This window comes from Podarcis pityusensis (genome assembly GCF_964106645.2).
Source record: "Podarcis pityusensis genome assembly, chromosome: 2".
Classification (NCBI taxonomy): domain Eukaryota; kingdom Metazoa; phylum Chordata; class Lepidosauria; order Squamata; family Lacertidae; genus Podarcis; species Podarcis pityusensis.
In genome coordinates, this window is record NC_138029.1 from 125785296 (window position 1) to 125808075 (window position 22780).

General features: G+C 46.3%; 3 protein-coding genes across 11 annotated transcripts in view; all 3 read right to left on the reverse strand.

Annotated features, from left to right (window-relative positions):
• LOC308469348 (uncharacterized protein) overlaps nucleotides 1–1833 on the reverse strand; it is a 28225-nt gene extending 26392 nt beyond the window's left edge. For 4 of the 6 annotated variants that reach the window (XM_080991667.1, XM_080991666.1, XM_080991665.1 and 1 more), the window contains exon 1: nucleotides 1214–1293. The gene's annotated coding sequence lies outside the window, so the exon portion shown is untranslated. Of the gene's footprint in view, nucleotides 1–1213; nucleotides 1294–1752 lie in introns of those variants that run through there. The other 2 variants (XM_080991662.1, XM_080991663.1) reach the window with 2 other exon arrangements.
• A 5676-nt stretch (nucleotides 1834–7509) lies between these two features.
• LOC308469715 (uncharacterized protein) lies at nucleotides 7510–21256 on the reverse strand. Of its 3 annotated transcripts, XM_080992577.1 has the most exons (6): nucleotides 21154–21256; nucleotides 12360–12560; nucleotides 11856–12016; nucleotides 11600–11726; nucleotides 10479–10562; nucleotides 7510–9405 (listed from the first exon to the last, which is right to left on the reverse strand). In XM_080992577.1, exons 3-6 carry the CDS (start codon nucleotides 11928–11930, stop codon nucleotides 8123–8125), a joined length of 1569 nt encoding a protein of 522 aa, XP_080848703.1. In that variant the 5' UTR covers nucleotides 11931–12016; nucleotides 12360–12560; nucleotides 21154–21256; the 3' UTR covers nucleotides 7510–8122. The 3 variants fall into 3 exon arrangements, with proteins under 3 accessions (XP_080848703.1, XP_080848702.1, XP_080848704.1); XM_080992576.1 differs by lacking the exons at nucleotides 12360–12560; nucleotides 21154–21256 and adding an exon at nucleotides 14209–14281; XM_080992578.1 differs by lacking the exons at nucleotides 10479–10562; nucleotides 12360–12560; nucleotides 21154–21256 and adding an exon at nucleotides 14209–14288 and having other exon boundaries at nucleotides 11856–12036.
• Nucleotides 17308–22780, reverse strand: part of LOC308469676 (uncharacterized protein) — a 33660-nt gene continuing 28187 nt past the window's right edge. For both annotated transcript variants that reach the window (XM_080992474.1, XM_080992473.1), the window contains exons 2-4: nucleotides 20089–20269; nucleotides 19833–19959; nucleotides 17308–19300 (exon numbers count right to left, since the gene is read on the reverse strand). In XM_080992474.1, coding sequence (XP_080848600.1) covers nucleotides 17850–19300; nucleotides 19833–19959; nucleotides 20089–20163 — 1653 coding nt within the window. In that variant the 5' untranslated portion in view covers nucleotides 20164–20269 and the 3' untranslated portion in view covers nucleotides 17308–17849. The remainder of the gene's footprint in view (nucleotides 19301–19832; nucleotides 19960–20088; nucleotides 20270–22780) is intronic.

The following is a 22780-nucleotide window of genomic DNA, read 5'->3' on the forward strand; positions in this document are numbered from 1 at the left end:
CTCCATAGATAGTTCTACCAACTCTGGCCCTGCCCATCAATGGAAAGTGGCCCCTGGAAGGCTGCTCAGGAGCGAATGTGGGCCTCAGGCTGGAGAACGGTCTCCACCCCTGTCCCAAACACTAAACTGGCTGTAATCCTGGCCCACCTTGCAGAGTTCTGGTGTGAGCATTGCCCAGGTGGGTTTTAGATCACCTACAGTATCCTGCCAACCTAGCAGTTCAAAAGCACGTCAAAGTGCAAGTAGATAAATAGGTACCACTCTGGCGGGAAGGTAAACGGCGTTTCCATGTACTGCTCTGGTTCGCCAGAAGCGGCTTAGTCATGCTGGTCACATGACCCGGAAGCTGTACGCCGGCTCCCTCGGCCAGTAAAGCGAGATGAGCGCCGCAACCCCAGAGTCGGCCACGACTGGACCCTTTACCTTACAGTATTATAAGACCCTCCTGGCAACCTGGATGGGGATGAGGCCAGGCAGGAGCGAGGCTGGCAGCACTGGCAGAGAAAGTCCCTCAGCACCTCTGCGCTGGGCCAATCCTGCAAGGCAGGCCAGATCTCCCACTCCTGGGAGATTTGATTCTCCTTTCCGACAAAGTCCCAAGAGGATATCTGGAGAAGCCTCTTTTTGGAAAGAAAAAGCATCAAAAACTCATCCCTCCTCCTCTTTCCCCCAAGTCCAGCTGGGGAGGGGGGGGGGTCATTTATTTAATTCCTCCAATCTTTGCCTTGAAGGTTTTTAAAGGGTTCCTAAGACCTTGATCAGTTTCAAATCCTGTCATCCATGGCCCATTTCAGGAAGCTGCAGAGGCCGATTTCCCTTGACACTGTCCATCTCTCACCCCCCCCCCACCCAACTCAAAATCTCCCCCAATCCAGAGGAGACTGTTCTCCAGCTGCTTCCACTTCCTCTCCCCTGCTTGCCCTCCCGATCTCCGCCCCACTGAGGCAGGGGCTTCAGCAGCAGATTTCGGAGGGGGGCAGATCAGAGAGGAGCATCACAAGGTGAAATGGGGCTGCCCCCTTTTGAACGGAATAGGACTGACCTCTGAGTCAACAGGCACAGGGTGGGGCTGGAAATCCCTTTGTAGTTTGGGTGCAGGGGGGGGGCTTGATCTCTGCGCTTCGAAAAGGATCTTGCAATGTACATTAAAGGAGAGGGAAAGCAAATCCTTCTCCCACCCCCGCTCCCCAAATAATCCCCCTATATGCGGCACCTCTTTCTCCTCTTTCCAAGTCCGCTTCTCTTCCGCGAATGAGGATGGAGACCCCTCCCCTCCAAATTGCATCCCCCCCAAAAAATAACTTCCTGCCTCTCTAGGAAGCGGGGCTCATTGACCCAGAGGGAGGGGGAGGGGCAGGAGAGCCGCCTCCCCCTCCTTGCAAATAGGAATGCCCTTCTCAGCCGGCATGCTCTATGTTCCCATTTATTTAGTGAGAAATTCATGGGTTCGATTACCTGCAGCGGCAGCGAAAGACGACCCACCCCCACCCCCCACCCCGATTTCTGAAAAGCCTCCCCCCGTGATCTTTATTGTTGCAACAGGACTTCCACGCACCACATGGAAGAAGCAGCAAGAAGCTCTTTCTTATAAGCTTCCCTTTTCACACTCAACACCCTTAGTGTAACATTACACATACGTCATATATACATCACAGCTATGTCATAACCTGGGAGAGGGTCTTCTGGCAGAAGGTTTGCCTCCATCCCTCCCTTGACCTGCGCTTCACTCCCAAGAAAAAGCGATCTACTCACATTGTTAAAATTCTGGCTGTGATCTACCCGTTGTGATTGACAGGCAACGTTGTTGAGCTAGTTGTTGAGCTTTTTTTGGGGGGGGGGGACCAAAGTTGTTGAGCATTTTTTATGGGGGGCGGAAACAGTTGCGAACGTTTTTCTTTTTTTGGTCCCGCCCATCTCTAAGGGTTTTGTTTTGTGGGTTGCGCAGATCGCTAAAGGTCCTGTGATTGACAGCAATCAACCAATGACGTCTGAAATAAAAATTTTACGATCTTATACATATATAATAAATGTACCAACCAAGCACATACCACATGTCTGGAGCAGCACAGGAGGACTGCCCTGAACCATTTTCAAATGTTTTCTCTGCAAGGAGGGAAGGTGGGGGGGAGCCTCCCCATTGTCTTTTCATTCACAAATCCTGTCTTAGGGGTATGTCTGTGTATGAATAGGGTGAGCCTGTGACCTGGCTCAGGAACTAAGTATTTGTCATTACAAAAGACAGGCCAGGCTCCCCAGGGTATCCAAGCAAGTAAGCCTTAACAGGTAATCTGCCGGACAGGAGGTAAACAACACACTCAGATTTCTGTTGTAGACCGCCCTTTCTGTAATGTAGGTATGATGTATCTGGGGTGGCGGTCTTGGACTCCAGGGCGGGCAATTAAAAATGTCTATGTAAGGGCGGACACACCTTTATTCTGGGTCCTCCTCCTTCTCCTGAGTGTGAAGGGAGCACCCTGTTGCAACAGTTCAATAAAGAACAGGCTTACTAGCTGCTTTGCTTCTCAATATTCTCTGGTTGGCCTCTGTTATGTTCTCCGACCGATGAGAAACTGCAAAGGACTCCATAAGGGCTCTTGTGTCCCACATAAGGGAATAAGGGCAGATTTACGTTTATTACACGTCCCACGATCGACAGGTAGATTGCGATCGACCGGTTGAACGTGCCTGATGTATATGTTCCTGTTCTCCCAGTCAAGTTAATCACTCCCTTTTGTCTTGACCAAGATCCTTAAAAAATTGCGGCCGGGTTTACCTTGTTTTGGATATGGCTACCACTCAGGAGACAGAATGCCAGTGATTATCAGCCAGGCAAGGAGGCTGCTGAGTACGTGGTCTCAGGCTCGAGGGATTATGGCTGCCTCTGCCCACGTCCAAGACGCCCATTCCTTTCCTGAACAGAACAAAGTTGGATTGCGCAGATCTGATACCTGAGCGATTTTATATGACTTTCTAAAGTTTCCCCAGTAAACCAGTACGGTACATAGATACATTTATCAGTGAATTGCTACATTTGGAAATCTGCAGTGGAGGCCCTTTGAATAGAGATAGGAAAACTGGTTGATGAAATGTTTTGTAGGGACATTTGCAGGAGTGATTGTGATGATTTTGGAAAATTTCATAAATTTCCTTCTTTTTTAAAAAAAATTCTGTTTATTAAGTTTTCAAAAGCAAACTCAAAGAAGAACATAAGTCAAATTTCCAAAAACAAATTCCACTCCATAAATTCCGGCACCAGTTCCTTTTTTTAAAAAAGAGAGAGCTGATGGAGAAAGTTAGGCTTTGTTGTGTGGGGAGGCAGCTCAGTGGTAGAGCAGTTGCTTTGCATGCAGAAGGTCTCAGATTCAAGTTTGGTGGGGGTGTACCGTGGTCCACGTCTTCTGGGGGAAAGTTTTTTATCAGACCCCCCAAATCACTAAACAATCTATCCGTCCTAATCCAGCACTTGCCTCATTATAACTAGATTTTATCCCATATTCTAGGCTTCAATCTAAATAATTCATTTCCTTTCTGTTCACAGCAGCTAAACTACAATTATTGCCCAATGATGGAAGGAAACCTCTAAAAAACCAATAGGCGCTTGGATCAATAACATCTGGACCATTGCCAGGGACCAGAGCAGGGTGCCTGAGGCACCTGTGACCCTAATATCCATCGTGCGAACAATGAGATTGACGCATTGGGCGTACATGCTCCATCAGAATGCCTCACATGCCATCGATGTCTAATCAAAGGCATCTCCAAAAAAGATAACTTTGACACAGTCTAGTCTCCCTTTATTGAAGAACACAGTATTTTAATGCCATCAACATCATCATCATCACCACCACGGAGGTATTTGTGCAGGGGATATAATGATTGGAAATGTCTAGCCAAACAGATGGGTAGTTGGGTTCCTATTGAAGGTATTGGGGGAGCCAACATGACCGTGATGTGGGATTGAGGATTGGAGTGATCCTTCTGTGATATTATGGCAGTAGGCAAAGCTGTATTCATTTTGAATAAATTATTTAGGATCATTTGAATAATTTGAATAAGTAATTTAAGGATCATTAGGCGCGAGTGATCATGCTCTTCTGAACTTTACTATACAGCGGAAAGGAGCAGCCAAGCATACTAGGACTCAATTTCTTGACTTTAAGAAAGCCGACTTCATAAAACTTAGGGAAGTGCTGGGTGAGATCCCATGGACAGTAATACTAAAAGGAAAGGGAGTTCATGATGGCTGGGCGTTTGTTAAGAGGGAGATAGTAAAAGCACAACGTCAGGCAATACCAATGAGACGGAAGCATGGAAGGTGCCTAAAGAAGCCAGGGTGGCTATCTAAAGAACTTTTAACTGAGTTAAGATTGAAAAAGGATGTGTACAAAAAATGGAAAAGGGGGGAAACCACCAAAGAGGAATTCAAACAAATAGCCAGCACGTGTAGACACAAAGTCAGAAAAGCTAAAGCACAGAATGAACTCAGGCTTGCTAGAGAGGTTAAAAGCAACAAAAAAGGCTTTTATGGGTATGTTCGTAGCAAAAGGAAGAACAAAGAAACAGTGGGGTCACTCAGAGGAGAAGATGGTGAAATGCAAACAGGGGACACAGAAAGGGCTGAACTCCTCAATGCCTTCTTTGCCTCAGTCTTCTCCGATAAAGAAAACAATGCCCAACCTGAAGAATTTGAAGCAAATGATTCAGCAAAGGAAACACAGCCCAGAATAACTAAGGAGATAGTACAAGAATACTTGGCTAGTTTAGATGTATTCAAGTCTCCAGGGCCAGATGAATTGCATCCAAGAGTATTAAAAGAACTGGCAGATGTGATCTCAGAACCACTGGCAGTCATCTTTGAGAATTCCTGGAGAACAGGCGAAGTCCCGGCAGACTGGAGGAGGGCAAATGTTGTCCCTATTTTCAAAAAGGGGAAAAGAGAGGACCCAAATAATTACCACCCAGTCAGTCTGACATCAATACCAGGGAAGATTCTGGAGCAGATCATTAAGCAAACAGTCTGTGAGCACCTAGAAAGGAATGCTGTGATCACCAATAGTCAGCATGGATTTCTGAAAAATAAGTCATGTCAGACTAACCTGATCTCGTTTTTTGACAGAATTACAAGCCTGGTAGATGAAGGGAACGCAGTGGATGTAGCCTACCTTGATTTCAGCAAGGCATTTGACAAGGTGCCCCATGATATTCTTGTAAAGAAGCTGGTAAAATGCGGTCTTGACTATGCTACCACTCAGTGGATTTGTAACTGGCTGACTGACCGAACCCAACGGGTGCTCATCAATGGTTCCTCTTCATCCTGGAGAAGAGTGACTAGTGGGGTGCCGCAGGGTTCTGTCTTGGGCCCGGTCTTATTCAACATCTTTATCAACGACTTGGATGATGGACTCAAGGGCATCCTGATCAAATTTGCAGATGACACCAAACTGGGAGGGGTGGCTAACACCCCAGAGGACAGGATCACACTTCAAAACGACCTTGACAGATTAGAGAACTGGGCAAAAACAAACAAGATGAATTTTAACAGGGAGAAATGTAAAGTATTGCACTTGGGCAAAAAAAAAGAGAGGCACAAATACAAGATGGGGGACACCTGGCTTGAGAGCAGTACATGTGAAAAGGATCTAGGAGTCTTGGTTGACCACAAACTTGACATGAGCCAACAGTGTGACGCGGCAGCTAAAAAAACCAATGCAATTCTGGGCTGCATCAATAGGAGTATAGCATCTAGATCAAGGGAAGTAATAGTGCCACTGTATTCTGCTCTGGTCAGACCTCACCAGGAGTACTGTGTCCAGTTCTGGGCACCATAGTTCAAGAAGGACACTGACAAACTGGAACGTGTCCAGAGGAGGGCAACCAAAATGGTCAAAGGCCTGGAAACGATGCCTTATGAGGAACGGCTAAGGGAGCTGGGCATGTTTAGCCTGGAGAAGAGGAGGTTAAGGGGTGATATGATAGCCATGTTCAAATATATAAAAGGATGTCACATAGAGGAGGGAGAAAGGTTGTTTTCTGCTGCTCCAGAGAAGCGGACACGGAGCAATGGATCCAAACTACAAGAAAGAAGATTCCACCTAAACATTAGGAAGAACTTCCTGACAGTAAGAGCTGTTCGACAGTGGAATTTGCTGCCAAGGAGTGTGGTGGAGTCCCCTTCTTTGGAGGTCTTTAAGCAGAGGCTTGACAACCATATGTCAGGAGTGCTCTGATGGTGTTTCCTGCTTGGCAGGGGGTTGGACTCGATGGCCCTTGTGGTCTCTTCCAACTCTATGATTCTATGATTCTATGATTTAGTTTAAAAGGTCTCGAATTCAATGCTTTGCATGCAGGAGGTCGCAGGTGAAATCCTCGTCAAGCAGAGAGACCCTGTTGGCATCCGTCTGTTTCGGGAGGCGATGGAGGAGGGGGCCTTTGGGGGTAAAGTCCAACTCTGGGCAGCTTCCAGGACCTGGAGGAGCAGCTCCAGATGAACTCTGCTTTCAGCCTCCTATAGCCTCTACAGATTTCAGCCTCTACAGATTTCTGAAAAATGGGCCTGTAAGTTACAATTCCCTGTAAGTTGCCCATTGTCTATCCATATCACCTTTCTGTATTGTAATAGCCTCAATAGGAGATAGCCGTAAAGGTGTTTTAATTTTCAACAGACTTTTATATTTCTCCCAAACTCTATACAAATTCTCCCTTACAATATGGTCTGTAAAGCTTTTGTAAATTCTTGCCTCACCATAACATAAACATGCATGCCAGCAAAATTTTAAATCATGGCCTTCTAGGTCCAGGATGTCTGCAATATCCAGTGTAATCCATTCTTTTAACCAACTCAGGCAGGCTGCTTCATAATAGATTTGCAGATCTGCCAGATCATCTCGATTTCTGAAAGATGGGCCAATTACTTGGACACAGATTCCTCTCTCCGCAGGAAAATGACTCTCCTGAAACCACTGGCAATGCCCACATTTCCCTGTGCCACCTTCCCTCCGTATATTGGTTCTTGCCCTCAACACCTCCTTTATTCCGGCTACCACCAGGGATTTTATCCCCTTTGCAGTTAATGTACCCATGAATGAGAAGGGAAGGTAAAACAATGAATTTATAAAATATAAACAATGTAGCAAGCTTTAATAATTACTTTTCCGTCATTTTGTGTTTTAGTTGTTCCTTTATTGCAATTATAAAAATGGGCTTTATGCTGCTGTTCTTATAACGGGGAACTGGACTAGAAGACCTTAAGAGTCCCGTTCAACTCTTCAGTTCTAGGATTCCAATCCAAGCAGGAAGCCAATCCTGCTTCCTAAACACTACTGTCATGCCCCACTTTTCACAACTCTCCATTCCCAACTCTCTCTGCCAAATACCAAATATCAACAGACTCTCAGCACGTTTATGTCAGTGTTTGTAAAAAGCAAAAAAAAGAAGGAAAGGGTTCTGACCTCCCTTTGTCTCTTCAGCCTGGTCCTCGGACCCTTGTCTGCATAAAAGAGTCCACGAGAATATCCTTGCAGAGTTTTATTCTTAAAAGTCTTTGTGCAAAACACGACTGAATAACTATACACACCAGCACTAACCAACCAACCCAAACACCAGCAACCAAACTAACATTTCTCACTCTATATATACAACTTGGTGCAGACCGCTGAGTCATGCTGACCCAGCTTTATTTGCATTAAAGAAACAGCGGCCATTTTAGCTGTGAGTTTACTCTCAATGAGCACTCCAGAGTCACATTCTGCACATCCCTAGCAATACATTATCTTTAGCATTAACCTTACAATTATGAGAAATTATCTTCATTGCTTTAACACATATATGTACAACTTTCCATACAAACACCAGAACATCAAATATACTTCATGCATTTACAATTGATTTTTCCCTATCTGAGATTGTTGATATGAAGCACAAAGTGAACTCTGTGGGGAAAACCTGAAACACTCCATATATCTAAATGGGTTCTCCCCTGTGAGAGTCCATAGGTGTTGATTAAGAACTCCATTATAAGTGAAAGACATTGGACACTTTCATTTAAACAGTTGCTTCTCTGTGAGTTTGCTGATGTTTTCTAAGAGTTACACTCTTACCGAAGCACTTTCCACACTCCAAACATTTAAATGGTTTCTCCCGTGTGAGATCGTTGATGTTTAGTAAGAGCTCCACTCTCAATGAAACCCTTCCCACAATGCATACATTTAAATGGTTTCTCCCCTGTGTGAGTTCGTAGATGTATATTAAGATGTGAACACCGACTGAAGCTCTTTCCACACTCTGTACATCTAAATGGTTTCTCCCCTGTGTGAGTTCGTAGATGTAGAGTAAGGGGTGAGGTGTGTCTGAAGCTCTTTCCACACTCTATACATTTAAATGGTTTCTTCACTGTGTGAGTTTGTTGATGTCTTGTAAGAGCTCCACTCTCACTGAAACCCTTCCCACAATCCATACATTTAAACGGTTTCTTCCCTGTGTGAGTTCGTTGGTGCACAGTAAGTCTCCCACTGCAACTGAAGCCCTTCCCACACTCCATACATTTAAATGGTTTCTCCCCAGTGTGAGTTCGTTGATGTATAGTAAGGTGTGAACACTGACTGAAGGTCTTTCCACACTCCATACATTTAAATGGTTTCTCCCCTGTGTGAGTTCGTTGATGTACAGTAAGGATTCCATTGTGAATGAAGCTCTGCCCACACTCCATACATTTAAATGGTTTCTCCCCTGTGTGAGTTCGTTGATGTAGAGTAAGTATTCCGTTGTGACTGAAGCCCTTCCCACACTCCATACATTTAAATGGTTTCTCCCCTGTGTGAGTTCGTTGATGTAGAGTAAGGTGTGAACACTGACTGAAGGTCTTTCCACAATCCATACATTTAAATGGTTTCTCCCCTGTGTGAGTTCGTTGGTGTACAGTAAGTATTCCATTGTGACTGAAGCCCTTCCCACACTCAATACATTTATATGGTTTCTCCCCTGTATGAGTTCGTTGATGTAGAGTAAAACTTCCACTCTCACTGAAACGCTTTCCACACTCAATACATTTAAATGGTTTCTCCCCTGTGTGATTTCGTTGATGTACAGTAAGGTGTGAAGACTGTCTGAAGTTCTTCCCGCACTCAGTACATTTAAATGGTTTCTCCCCTGTGTGAGTTCGTTGATGTACAGTAAGGTGTGAAGACTGTCTGAAGCCCTTCCCACACTCCATACACCTAAATGGTTTCTCCGCTGTGTGAGTCCGTTGATGTTGAGTAAGGCTCCAACTCTGACTGAAGCTCTTTCCACATTCCATACATTTAAAGGGTTTCTCCTCAGTATTAGTTTGAAGATGTGTCCTAAGGTGTTCACTCGCAGTGAAGTACTTTACAGATGGCCCCTCAGAATTCTGATTGCCTTCTCCATCAACTGGTTTAAAGTGTTGCGGGTGGAAGATAAGAAAATATTGTTAGGTATTCAAGGAAGAGAACCAGAGAACTTAACACACAGCAAGGCCAATCAGCACCTTCTCTTATTTTAACATCTCCAGCATTCCTCCCTCTCCTATGTACCAAAGTTTTAGGAAAGGAAAGGACATATGATAATAGTCTCAAGAACCCTTAGTATCCAGTTCTACCTTCAACTCCCCGTTGTAACAATGAGCACCAAGAGAAACCTTCTATGCTGAAGTGAGGCATCTATGCCCCTCCAGATGTGGTTGGACTCTAAGTAGCATCAACCCAAGTAAAGACGGCCAATGACCATGGATGGCGGGAGTTGTAGTGCAGCCACATCCATAGGGAGACACTTTCCCCCTCCTGTGAAAATGTTGCACCTCTGTATCCAGGTTTCTCCTGCCTCCATGATCTGTAATTTCTTCCTGATACATTCCAATCCACTGTAGACATCGCCTAAACCTGCACCAGGCTGCTGGAAAAGATGGGCCCTCATTCTAAGCCAAATGGCTCTTTTTAATGATAATGATAATGATAATGATAATGATAATAATTTACTTGTACCCCAACCATCTGGCTGTGTTTCCCCAGCCATTCTGGGCGGCTTCCAACAAAGATTAAAAATACATTAAAATGTCACACATTAAAAACTTCCCTGAACAGGGCTGCCTTCAGATGTCTTCTAAAAATCTGGTAGTTGTTTATCTCTTTGACATCTGATGGGAGGGCTTTCCACAGAGCGGGTGCCACTACCAAGAAGGCCCTCTGCCTGGTTCCCTGTAGCTTTGCTTCTCACAATGAGGGAACTGCCAGAAGGCCCTCAGCACTGGACCTCAGCGTCCGGGCAGAACAATGGGGGTGGAGACCCTCCTTCAGGTATACTGGGACAAGGCCATTTAGGGCTTTAAAGGTCAACACCAACACTTTGAATTGTGCTCGGAAACGTACTGGGAGCCAATGTAGGTCTTTCAGGACCGGTTTTATATTCCTACACACTGAAAGGAGACATACAAAGGTACAGTCTCCCAGCAAAGTGGAAGTATGGACCTCTCAATCTGTCCAGGACAACATGCCTGTATTTTTCAGTTCCAAGTGAGGAGATGAGCTCAGACTTGAGTATCAGAGTCTCTGCTATGTGGAATAAGTAAAACATAAGTGCTATATTACTAATACAGTGGTACCTCTGGTTATGAACTTAATTTGTTCCGGAGGTCCGTTCTCAACTCAAAACCGTTCTTAACCTGAGGCACACTTTCGTTAATGGAGCGATTCCACTCACATCCTGGGGCAAAATATGAAACCAGGAGACCTACTTCTGGGTTAGCAGAGCTCGTAAGCCGAAGCTTTTGCAAGGAGGACGGTTTGTAACCAGAGATATTACTTTATATGACTCTAAAAATATACAAAAATATTAAACTTTTGAAGCAGAGGCAACAAAGTATCTGCTGGCCTATTAAAAGCTAATAAATAACGTGGACCAGGAAACCTCATACCACCATTTTTAACTTGTGAGTCTCTTTGTAGATTTTCCCTTTTTTGGGTTTTTGGGGGAATTCATACCACAATATCAGCTTATGAAGAGTTACCTACTGATACAAGTACAGCATTATTATAAACTACTATCTTCAACATCAACTTAGTTGGACTGGTCATGTTGTTCAGATGCCTGATTATTGTCTTCCAAAGCAACTACTCTATTTCCAACTTAAGAATGGAAAGTGAAATACAGGTGGACAACTAAAGTGGTTTCAAGATGTTCTGAAGGCTAATCTAAAAAAATGAAGTATAGGCATAGAAAATTGGGAAACACTGGCTTGCAAGAGTGCCAACTGGAAAATAGCTTTACCAAAGGCTTCTTGGACTTTGAAGAAGCACAAACTCAGGACGAAAGGGAGAAACAAGCTACGAGGAAAGCATTTTTGGCAAAACCTCACTGTGATTAACTCCTGCCCGGAAACCTATGTCCCCATTGTGGAAGAATGTATGGATCCAGAACTGGCCTGTATAGTCACTTACGGACACACCCTTAAGACCGTGTTCATGGAAGACAATCTTACTCGGCTACGAGGGTTCGCCAAAGAAGAAGACACTACATGAATAAATGGCTCAAACAGCAGATTCACACCTCCAACGTCTAACAGCCAAGAGGAATAAAAATGTGCCCTCACCTAAAGAGGCCACCATCTCATAATTCTCCTCCATGACTTCCTTGTGCAGAGCTCTTTGGCCTGGATCCAGCAGAGCCCACTCCTCCTCCGTGAAAAACACAGCCACCTCCTCAAAGGTCAAGAGGGCCTGGAAGAAGAAGAGGAAGAAGACAGAGCTTCTCTTTGGTCCCCATCATCCCCACTCAACACAGAGGGAGGCTGGGTGGTCCCATCTGTGCCTCTTCCCTCCTTCCTGCTCCCGTTGCTCTTTCCCTACCTGAGGAAGCTGCCTGGCTCCTCTTTCCACTCCACCTCTGAGAAGAGGCCGTTCAGAGGGGGTCTCAGAGGCCATTGCGTTGCTAGTGGAAAGGACGGAGGAGGAGGAGGAGGCATAAACTGGGCCACTTCTGGGACTCTCTCAGCTGTTGCCACGATGCACTTCAATGCAGGGAGCAGCTCTTTAAGGAAAACAATGAAGAAATTATTATTATTATTATTATTATTATTGAATTTATATACTGCCCTATACCCAGATGTCTCAGAACAGTTCACAGAAAGGCAGATTTATTTACAAATTACAAATACCAGTACTAATAAACTAATACCCATAAATACTAATTACAAAGGCAGTGAACTGGAAGAATGTAATCCTTTCTACAGGCTCTTGGTAATACTATAACCTGCCTCAGTCTTTAGGGGACATTCAGCTTCGGATTCTAAAGTTCTAGGATCAAATCCCAAACTCTGAATGAAGCTTCGCAGAAAGCATTATGGTCAGTACCTCTGCAGACCTCACTGTTCCTTTCCCCCAAACAGCCACCCAGGAAACCAGTTTCTGACGCTTTGATACATTTAGAATAAAGAAAATAAGGAAAACTCCTAAATCATGTGCAGAATTTGCAGTCAGAAGAAAAGCAACACCTGGAGGGCACCAGGGTGCAGAAGCTCCATCCAAGGGGAGCAGATGGAAATATTTAGAGCACTCTATGCGCTAACATGGACTGTAGATATGAAGGGGTCAGAGATATGAAGTTCAGTGGCTTATGCCCCCCTAGTCCTTCCTCTTAGGAACCTGTGTGTGTGTGTGTGTGTCCCCTTTTATCTTCCCTACACTGGGAGGAAGGACAGGAGGAGAAATAATCAGGGGGTCCAAACTGGGCACAGGGCATCCGTCCTAAGCATGGGGATGGGAGACAGGGTCTCCCTGGTGGAAGCCCAGCACCCAAACTGCAGGGTTGGGAACTTCAGACCCAGGGGCTGAATTGGCCCTCAAGTCCTTTTTGTCTCTCTCTGGCCCTCAGGAACTTCCCCAGCGCCACACCCTCTTTCCAAGGCTTCCCAGCTGCCTCCTGGGGGCTTTTGTGTGGGTGGAAAAAATCCCTGGAAGGCAGGCAGCTCCTGGACAAAGCTCAGAGTCACCTCCATAGATAGTTCTACCAACTCTGGCCCTGCCCATCAATGGAAAGTGGCCCCTGGAAGGCTGCTCAGGAGCGAATGTGGGCCTCAGGCTGGAGAACGGTCTCCACCCCTGTCCCAAACACTAAACTGGCTGTAATCCTGGCCCACCTTGCAGAGTTCTGGTGTGAGCATTGCCCAGGTGGGTTTTAGATCACCTACAGTATCCTGCCAACCTAGCAGTTCAAAAGCACGTCAAAGTGCAAGTAGATAAATAGGTACCACTCTGGCGGGAAGGTAAACGGCGTTTCCATGTACTGCTCTGGTTCGCCAGAAGCGGCTTAGTCATGCTGGTCACATGACCCGGAAGCTGTACGCCGGCTCCCTCGGCCAGTAAAGCGAGATGAGCGCCGCAACCCCAGAGTCGGCCACGACTGGACCCTTTACCTTACAGTATTATAAGACCCTCCTGGCAACCTGGATGGGGATGAGGCCAGGCAGGAGCGAGGCTGGCAGCACTGGCAGAGAAAGTCCCTCAGCACCTCTGCGCTGGGCCAATCCTGCAAGGCAGGCCAGATCTCCCACTCCTGGGAGATTTGATTCTCCTTTCCGACAAAGTCCCAAGAGGATATCTGGAGAAGCCTCTTTTTGGAAAGAAAAAGCATCAAAAACTCATCCCTCCTCCTCTTTCCCCCAAGTCCAGCTGGGGAGGGGGGGGGTCATTTATTTAATTCCTCCAATCTTTGCCTTGAAGGTTTTTAAAGGGTTCCTAAGACCTTGATCAGTTTCAAATCCTGTCATCCATGGCCCATTTCAGGAAGCTGCAGAGGCCGATTTCCCTTGACACTGTCCATCTCTCACCCCCCCCCACCCAACTCAAAATCTCCCCCAATCCAGAGGAGACTGTTCTCCAGCTGCTTCCACTTCCTCTCCCCTGCTTGCCCTCCCGATCTCCGCCCCACTGAGGCAGGGGCTTCAGCAGCAGATTTCGGAGGGGGGCAGATCAGAGAGGAGCATCACAAGGTGAAATGGGGCTGCCCCCTTTTGAACGGAATAGGACTGACCTCTGAGTCAACAGGCACAGGGTGGGGCTGGAAATCCCTTTGTAGTTTGGGTGCAGGGGGGGGGCTTGATCTCTGCGCTTCGAAAAGGATCTTGCAATGTACATTAAAGGAGAGGGAAAGCAAATCCTTCTCCCACCCCCGCTCCCCAAATAATCCCCCTATATGCGGCACCTCTTTCTCCTCTTTCCAAGTCCGCTTCTCTTCCGCGAATGAGGATGGAGACCCCTCCCCTCCAAATTGCATCCCCCCCAAAAAATAACTTCCTGCCTCTCTAGGAAGCGGGGCTCATTGACCCAGAGGGAGGGGGAGGGGCAGGAGAGCCGCCTCCCCCTCCTTGCAAATAGGAATGCCCTTCTCAGCCGGCATGCTCTATGTTCCCATTTATTTAGTGAGAAATTCATGGGTTCGATTACCTGCAGCGGCAGCGAAAGACGACCCACCCCCACCCCCCACCCCGATTTCTGAAAAGCCTCCCCCCGTGATCTTTATTGTTGCAACAGGACTTCCACGCACCACATGGAAGAAGCAGCAAGAAGCTCTTTCTTATAAGCTTCCCTTTTCACACTCAACACCCTTAGTGTAACATTACACATACGTCATATATACATCACAGCTATGTCATAACCTGGGAGAGGGTCTTCTGGCAGAAGGTTTGCCTCCATCCCTCCCTTGACCTGCGCTTCACTCCCAAGAAAAAGCGATCTACTCACATTGTTAAAATTCTGGCTGTGATCTACCCGTTGTGATTGACAGGCAACGTTGTTGAGCTAGTTGTTGAGCTTTTTTTTGGGGGGGGGGGACCAAAGTTGTTGAGCATTTTTTATGGGGGGCGGAAACAGTTGCGAACGTTTTTCTTTTTTTGGTCCCGCCCATCTCTAAGGGTTTTGTTTTGTGGGTTGCGCAGATCGCTAAAGGTCCTGTGATTGACAGCAATCAACCAATGACGTCTGAAATAAAAATTTTACGATCTTATACATATATAATAAATGTACCAACCAAGCACATACCACATGTCTGGAGCAGCACAGGAGGACTGCCCTGAACCATTTTCAAATGTTTTCTCTGCAAGGAGGGAAGGTGGGGGGGAGCCTCCCCATTGTCTTTTCATTCACAAATCCTGTCTTAGGGGTATGTCTGTGTATGAATAGGGTGAGCCTGTGACCTGGCTCAGGAACTAAGTATTTGTCATTACAAAAGACAGGCCAGGCTCCCCAGGGTATCCAAGCAAGTAAGCCTTAACAGGTAATCTGCCGGACAGGAGGTAAACAACACACTCAGATTTCTGTTGTAGACCGCCCTTTCTGTAATGTAGGTATGATGTATCTGGGGTGGCGGTCTTGGACTCCAGGGCGGGCAATTAAAAATGTCTATGTAAGGGCGGACACACCTTTATTCTGGGTCCTCCTCCTTCTCCTGAGTGTGAAGGGAGCACCCTGTTGCAACAGTTCAATAAAGAACAGGCTTACTAGCTGCTTTGCTTCTCAATATTCTCTGGTTGGCCTCTGTTATGTTCTCCGACCGATGAGAAACTGCAAAGGACTCCATAAGGGCTCTTGTGTCCCACATAAGGGAATAAGGGCAGATTTACGTTTATTACACGTCCCACGATCGACAGGTAGATTGCGATCGACCGGTTGAACGTGCCTGATGTATATGTTCCTGTTCTCCCAATCAAGTTAATCACTCCCTTTTGTCTTGACCAAGATCCTTAAAAAATTGCGGCCGGGTTTACCTTGTTTTGGATATGGCTACCACTCAGGAGACAGAATGCCAGTGATTATCAGCCAGGCAAGGAGGCTGCTGAGTACGTGGTCTCAGGCTCGAGGGATTATGGCTGCCTCTGCCCACGTCCAAGACGCCCATTCCTTTCCTGAACAGAACAAAGTTGGATTGCGCAGATCTGATACCTGAGCGATTTTATATGACTTTCTAAAGTTTCCCCAGTAAACCAGTACGGTACATAGATACATTTATCAGTGAATTGCTACATTTGGAAATCTGCAGTGGAGGCCCTTTGAATAGAGATAGGAAAACTGGTTGATGAAATGTTTTGTAGGGACATTTGCAGGAGTGATTGTGATGATTTTGGAAAATTTCATAAATTTCCTTCTTTTTTAAAAAAAATTCTGTTTATTAAGTTTTCAAAAGCAAACTCAAAGAAGAACATAAGTCAAATTTCCAAAAACAAATTCCACTCCATAAATTCCGGCACCAGTTCCTTTTTTTAAAAAAGAGAGAGCTGATGGAGAAAGTTAGGCTTTGTTGTGTGGGGAGGCAGCTCAGTGGTAGAGCAGTTGCTTTGCATGCAGAAGGTCTCAGATTCAAGTTTGGTGGGGGTGTACCGTGGTCCACGTCTTCTGGGGGAAAGTTTTTTATCAGACCCCCCAAATCACTAAACAATCTATCCGTCCTAATCCAGCACTTGCCTCATTATAACTAGATTTTATCCCATATTCTAGGCTTCAATCTAAATAATTCATTTCCTTTCTGTTCACAGCAGCTAAACTACAATTATTGCCCAATGATGGAAGGAAACCTCTAAAAAACCAATAGGCGCTTGGATCAATAACATCTGGACCATTGCCAGGGACCAGAGCAGGGTGCCTGAGGCACCTGTGACCCTAATATCCATCGTGCGAACAATGAGATTGACGCATTGGGCGTACATGCTCCATCAGAATGCCTCACATGCCATCGGTGTTTAATCAAAGGCATCTCCAAAAAAGATACCTTTGACACAATCTGGTCTCTATTTATTGAAGAACACAGTATTTTAATGCCATCACCATCAACATCATCATCATCATCACCACCACGGAGGTATTTGTGGAGGGGATATAATGATTGGCAATGTCTAGCCAAGCAAATCGGTAGTTGGGTTCCTACTGAGGGTACTGGGGGAGCCAACATGACCATGATGTGGGATTGAGGATTGGAGTGATCATTCTGTGATATTATGGCAGTGGACAAAGCTGTATTTATTTTGAATAAATGATTTATTTTAAAAGGTCTTGAATTCAATGCTTTTGCCTGCAGGAGGTCCCAGGTGGAATCCTCGGCAGGCAGAGAGACCCCTGTTGGCATCCGTCTGTCTCAGGAGGCGATGGAGGAGGGGGCCTTTGGGGTGAAGTCCAACTGTGGGCAGCTTGCAGGACCTGGAAGGACCTGGAGGGAGGAGCAGCTCCAGATGAACTCCACTTTCAGCCTCCTATACTGCCTGCTCTTTCTACACATTTCTAAAAGATGGGCCTGTAAGTTACAATTCTGTAAGTTTTAATTGTTCCTTTATTGCAATTATAAAAATGGGCTTTATGCTGCTGTTCTTATAATGGGGAACTGGACTAGAAGACCTTAAGAGTCCCTTTCAACGCTTCAGTTCTAGGCTTCCAGAGCCAATCCTGCTTCCTAAACACTACTGTCATGCTCCACTTTTCACAACTCTCCATTCCCAACTCTCTGCCAAATACCAAATATCAACAGACTTTCAGCACGTTTACTCTTAATGAGCACTCCAGAGTCACATTCTGCACATCCCTAACAGTACATTATCTTTAGCATTAAACTTACAATTATGAGAAATTACCTTCATTGCTTTAATACATATATGTACAACTTTCCACCAGAACATCAAATATACTCCATGTATTTACAATTGATTTTTCCCTATCTGAGATTGTTGATATGAAGCACAAAGTGAACTCTATGGGGAAAACCTGAAACACTCCATATATCTAAATGGGTTCTCCCCTGTGAGTGTCAATAGGTGTTGATTAAGAACTCCATTATAAGTGAAAGACATTCAACACTTTCATTTAAACAGTTGCTTTTCTGTGAGTTTGCTGATGTTTTCTAAGACTTACACTCTTACCGAAGCACTTTCCACACTCCAAACATTTAAATGGTTTCTCCCCTGTGTGAGATCGTTGATGTTTAGTAAGAGCTCCACTCTCAATGAAACCCTTTCCACAATGTATACATTTAAATGGTTTCTCCCCTGTGTGCGTTCGTAGATGTATATTAAGATGTGAACACCGACTGAAGCTCTTTCCACACTCTATACATCTAAATGGTTTCTCCCCTGTGTGAGTTCGTAGATGTAGAGTAAGGTGTGAGGTGTGTCTGAAGCTCTTTCCGCACTCCATACATTTAAATGGTTTCTCCCCTGTGTGAGTTTGTTGATGTCTTGTAAGAGCTCCACTCTCACTGAAACCCTTCCCACAATCCATACATTTAAATGGTTTCTCCCCTGTATGAGTTCGTTGATGTACAGTAAGGATTCCATTGTGACTGAAGCCCTTCCCACACTCCATACATTTAAATGGTTTCTCCCCAGTGTGAGTTCGTTGATGTATAGTAAGGTGTGAACACTGACTGAAGGTCTTTCCACACTCCATACATTTAAATGGTTTCTCCCCTGTGTGAGTTCGTTGATGTACAGTAAGGATTCCATTGTGAATGAAGCTCTGCCCACACTCCATACATTTAAATGGTTTTTCCCCTGTGTGAGTTCGTAGATGAACAGTAAGTATTCCATTGTGACTGAAGCCCTTCCCACACTCCATACATTTAAATGGTTTCTCCCCTGTGTGAGTCCGATGATGTCTAGTAAGGTGTGAACACTGACTGAAGCATTTCCCACACTCCATACATCTGAATGGTTTCTCCCCTGTGTGAGTCCGTTGATGTATAGTAAGGCTTCCACTCTGACTAAAGCTCTTTCCGCACTCCAAACATCTGAATGGTTTTTCCTCTCTGTGAATTTGTTGATGTACAGTAAGGCTTCCACTCTGACTGAAGCTTTTTCCACATTCCGTACATTTAAAGGGTTTCTCCCCTGTGTGAATTTGTTGATGTACAGTAAGTTTTCTACTTTCACTGAAACACTTCCCACACTCAATACATTTATATGGCCTTTCCCCCGTATGAATTCTTTGATGTAGAGTAAAACTTCCACTCTCACTGAAGCACTTCCCGCACTCAGTACATTTAAATGGTTTCTCCCCTGTGTGAGTTCGTTGATGTACAGTAAGGTGTGAAGACTGTCTGAAGTTCTTTCCACACTGCATACATTCAAATGGTTTCTCCCCTGTGTGAATTCGTTGATGTATGGTAAGTTTTCCCTTTTCACTGAAGCTTTTTCCGCACTCCATACATTTAAAGGGTTTCTCCTCAGTGTTAGTTTGAAGATGTGTCCTAAGGTGTTCACTCACACTGAAGTACTTTACAGATGGCCCCTCAAAATTCTGATTGCCTTCTCCATCACCTGGTTTAAAGTGTTGCGGGTGGAAGATAAGAAAATATTGTTAGGTATTCAAGGAAGAGAACCAGAGAACTTAACACACAGCAAGGCCAATCAGCACCTTTTCTTCTGTGGTGAGGTGAGACATCTATGGCCCTCCAGATGTGGTTGGACTCTAAGTAGCATCAACCCAAGCAAAGACGGCCAATGACCAGGGATGGCGGGAGTTGTAGTGCAGCAACATCTGGAGGGACACACTTCCCCCCTCCTGTGAAAATGCTGCACCTCTGTATCCAGTTTAGCATGTTTAGCAAAACCTCGCTGTGATTAACTCCTGCCCGGAAACCTATGTCCCCACTGCCAAAGGATGTGTGGATCCAGAATTGGACTCTACAGTCAATTATGGACACACCGTTAAAACCGTGTTCATGGAAGACAATCTTACTCAGCTATAAGAGGTTGCCAAAGAAGAAGACACAGCATGAATAAATGGCTCAAACAGCAGATTCACACCTCCAACGTCTAACAGACAAGAGGGTTACAAATCTGCCCTTACCTAGAGAGGCCACCATCTCATAATTCTCCTCCATGACTTCCTTGTGCAGAGCTCTTTGGCCTGGATCCAGCAGAGCCCACTCCTCCTCCGTGAAAAACACAGCCACCTCCTCAAAGGTCAAGAGGGCCTGGAAGAAGAAGAGGAAGAAGACAGAGCTTCTCTTAGATCCCCATCATCCCCACTCAACACAGAGGGAAGCTGGGTGGTCCCATTTGTGCCTCTTCCCTCCTCCCTGCTCCCGTTGCTCTTTCCCTACCTGAGGAAGCTGCCTGGCTCCTCTTTCCACTCCACCTCTGAGAAGAGACCGTTCAGAGGGGGTCTCGGAGGCCATTGCGTTGCCAGTGGAAAGGACAGTGGAGGAGGAGGAGGCGGAAACAGGGCCACTTCCGGGACTCTCTCAGCTGTTGCCACGATGCACTTCAATGCAGGGAGCAGCTCTTTAAGGAGAACAGTGGAGAAATTATTATTATTATTATTGAATTTATATACCGCCCTATACCCGGATGTCTCAGAACAGTTCACAGAAAGACAGATTTATTTACAAATTACAAATACCAGTACTAATAAACTAATACCCATAAATACTAATTACAAAGAACTGGAAGGATATAATCCTTTCTACAGGCTCTTGATAATACTATAAGCTGCCTCAGTCTTTAGGGGACATTCAGCTTCGGATTCTAAAGTTCTAGGATCAAATCCCAAACTCTGAATGGAGCTTCGCAGAATGCATTATGGTCAGTACCTCTGCAGACCTCACTGTTCCTTTCCCCCAAACAGCCACCCAGGAAACCAGTTTCTGACGCTTTGATACATTTAGAATAAAGAAAATAAGGAAAACTCCTAAATTATGTGCAGAATTTGCACTCAGAAGAAAAGCAGTATCTAGAGCGCACCAGGGTGCAGAAGCTCCATCCAAGGGGAGCAGATGGAAATATTTAGAGCACTCTATGCACTAACATGGGACGCGGGTGGCGCTGTGGGTAAAACCTCAGTGCCTAGGACTTGCCGATCGTATGGTCGGCAGTTCGAATTCCCGCGGTGGGGTGAGCTCCCATCGTTCGGTCCCAGCTCCTGCCCACATAGCAGTTCAAAAGCACCCTTAAGTGCAAGTAGATAAATAGGTACCGCTGTATAGCGGGGAGGTAAACGGCGTTTCCGTGTGCTGCGCTGGTGCTGGCTCACCAGAGCAGCTTCGTCACGCTGGCCACGTGACCCAGAAGTGTCTCCGGACAGCGCTGGCCCCCGGCCTCTTAAGCGAGATGGGCGCGCAACCCCAGAGTCGGACACGACTGGCCCGTACGGGCAGGGGTACCTTTACCTTTACGCGCTAACATGGATTGTAGTTTAGGGGACAGAAATAGGAAGTTCAGTGGCTTATGGGCCCCTAGTCCTTCCTCATAGGAACCTGTGTGTGTGTGTGTGTGTGTGTGTGTGTGTGTGTGTCTGTGTGTGTGTCTGTCCCCTTTTATCTTCCCTACACTGGGAGGAAGGCCAGGAGGAGAAATAATCAGGGGGTCCAAACTGGGCACAGGGCATCCCTCCTGAGCAGGGGGATGGGAGACTGGGTCTCCCTGGTGGAAGCCCAGCACCCGAACTGCAGGGTGGGGAACCTCAGACCCAGGGGCTAAATTGGCCCTCAAGGCCTCTCTCTCTTTCTCTCTCTGGCCCTCAGGAATTTCCCCAGCGCCACACCCTCTTTCCATCACTTCCCAGCTGCCTCCTGGGGGGCTTTTGTGTGGCTGGAAAATATCCCTGGAAGGCAGGCAGCTCCTGGACAAAGCTCAGAGTCACCTCCATAGCTCTACTCTGCCACACCCATCAATGGAAAGTGCACCCTGGAAGGCTGCTTAGGAGTGAATGAGGACCTCAGGCTGGAGAACGGTCTCCACCCCTGTCCCAAACACTAAACTGGCTGTAATCCTGGCCCACCTTGCAGAGTTCTGGTGTGAGCATTGCCCAGGTGGTGGGTTTTAGATCACCTACGCTATCCTGCCAACCTAGCAGTTCGAAAGCACATCAAAGTGCAAGTAGATAAATAGGGAAAGGTTTACCTTTCCCCGGCAGGAAGGTAAACGGTGTTTCCATGCACTGCTCTGGTTCACCAGAAGCGGCTTAGTCATGCTGGCCACATGACCCGGAAGCTGTACGCCGGCTTCCTCAGCCAATAAAGCGAGATGAGCGCCGCAACCCCAGAGTCGGCCATGACTGGACCTAATGATCAGGGGTTCCTTTACCTTTACCTTACAGTGTTATAAGGCCCTCCTGGCAACCTGGATGGGGACGAAGCCAGGCAGGAGTGAGGCTGCCAGAACCAGCAGAAAAAGTCCCTCAGCACCTCTGCGCTGGGCCAATCCTGCAAGACAGGCCAGATCTCCCACCCCTGGGGCTTTGATTCTCCTTTCCGACAAAGTCCCAAGAGGATATCTGGAGAAGCCTCTTTTTGGAAACAAGCGGCATCAAAAACTCATCCCTCCCCTTCTCTTTCCCCCAAGTCCAGCTGGAGAGGGGGCATTTCTTTAATTTCTCCAGTCTTTGCCATGAACATATTTAAAGGGCTCCTGAGACCTTGATCAGTTTCAAATCCTGCCATCCATGGGCCCATTTCCCTTGCCAAGCAGGAGGGAAACCGACAAGGTGCTTTTTCATGCTTCAGGAAATGGAAAATGTGCCTCATTCCTCCAGTTTTGGGGCACAAAAGGAGCACAGCAAACCCTCCCCAGCTGCACCCCCCAACATGGGAAACCCAACAAGGCTCTTTCCTTTGTGCCAAAGCAACCTCAGCCGGCCAGACTAGGATTTCTGAAAGGGGAGCTGGGGGTCTGCCCCCTTCCTTCTCACATCAGCCTCTTTCTTACTAAGGAAGCTCCGGAGGCCGATTTCCCTTGACACTGTCCACTTCTCACACCCCCCAACTCGAAATCTCCCCCAATCCAGAGGTGACTCTG

What these genes read in the sequence shown, in the direction of transcription:
- LOC308469715 (XM_080992577.1), bottom strand. Translation starts at nt 11,930, where the DNA reads ATGGCCTCTGAGACCCCCTCTGAACGGCCTCTTCTCAGAGGTGGAGTG. An exon ending in TGAGATGGTGGCCTCTTTAG is followed by an intron (nt 10,563 to 11,599) that starts GTGAGGGCACAT and finishes TATTCCACATAG; the next exon opens with CAGAGACTCTGATACTCAAG. An exon ending in TGTCCTGGACAGATTGAGAG is followed by an intron (nt 9,406 to 10,478) that starts GTCCATACTTCC and finishes ACTTTAAACCAG; the next exon opens with TTGATGGAGAAGGCAATCAG.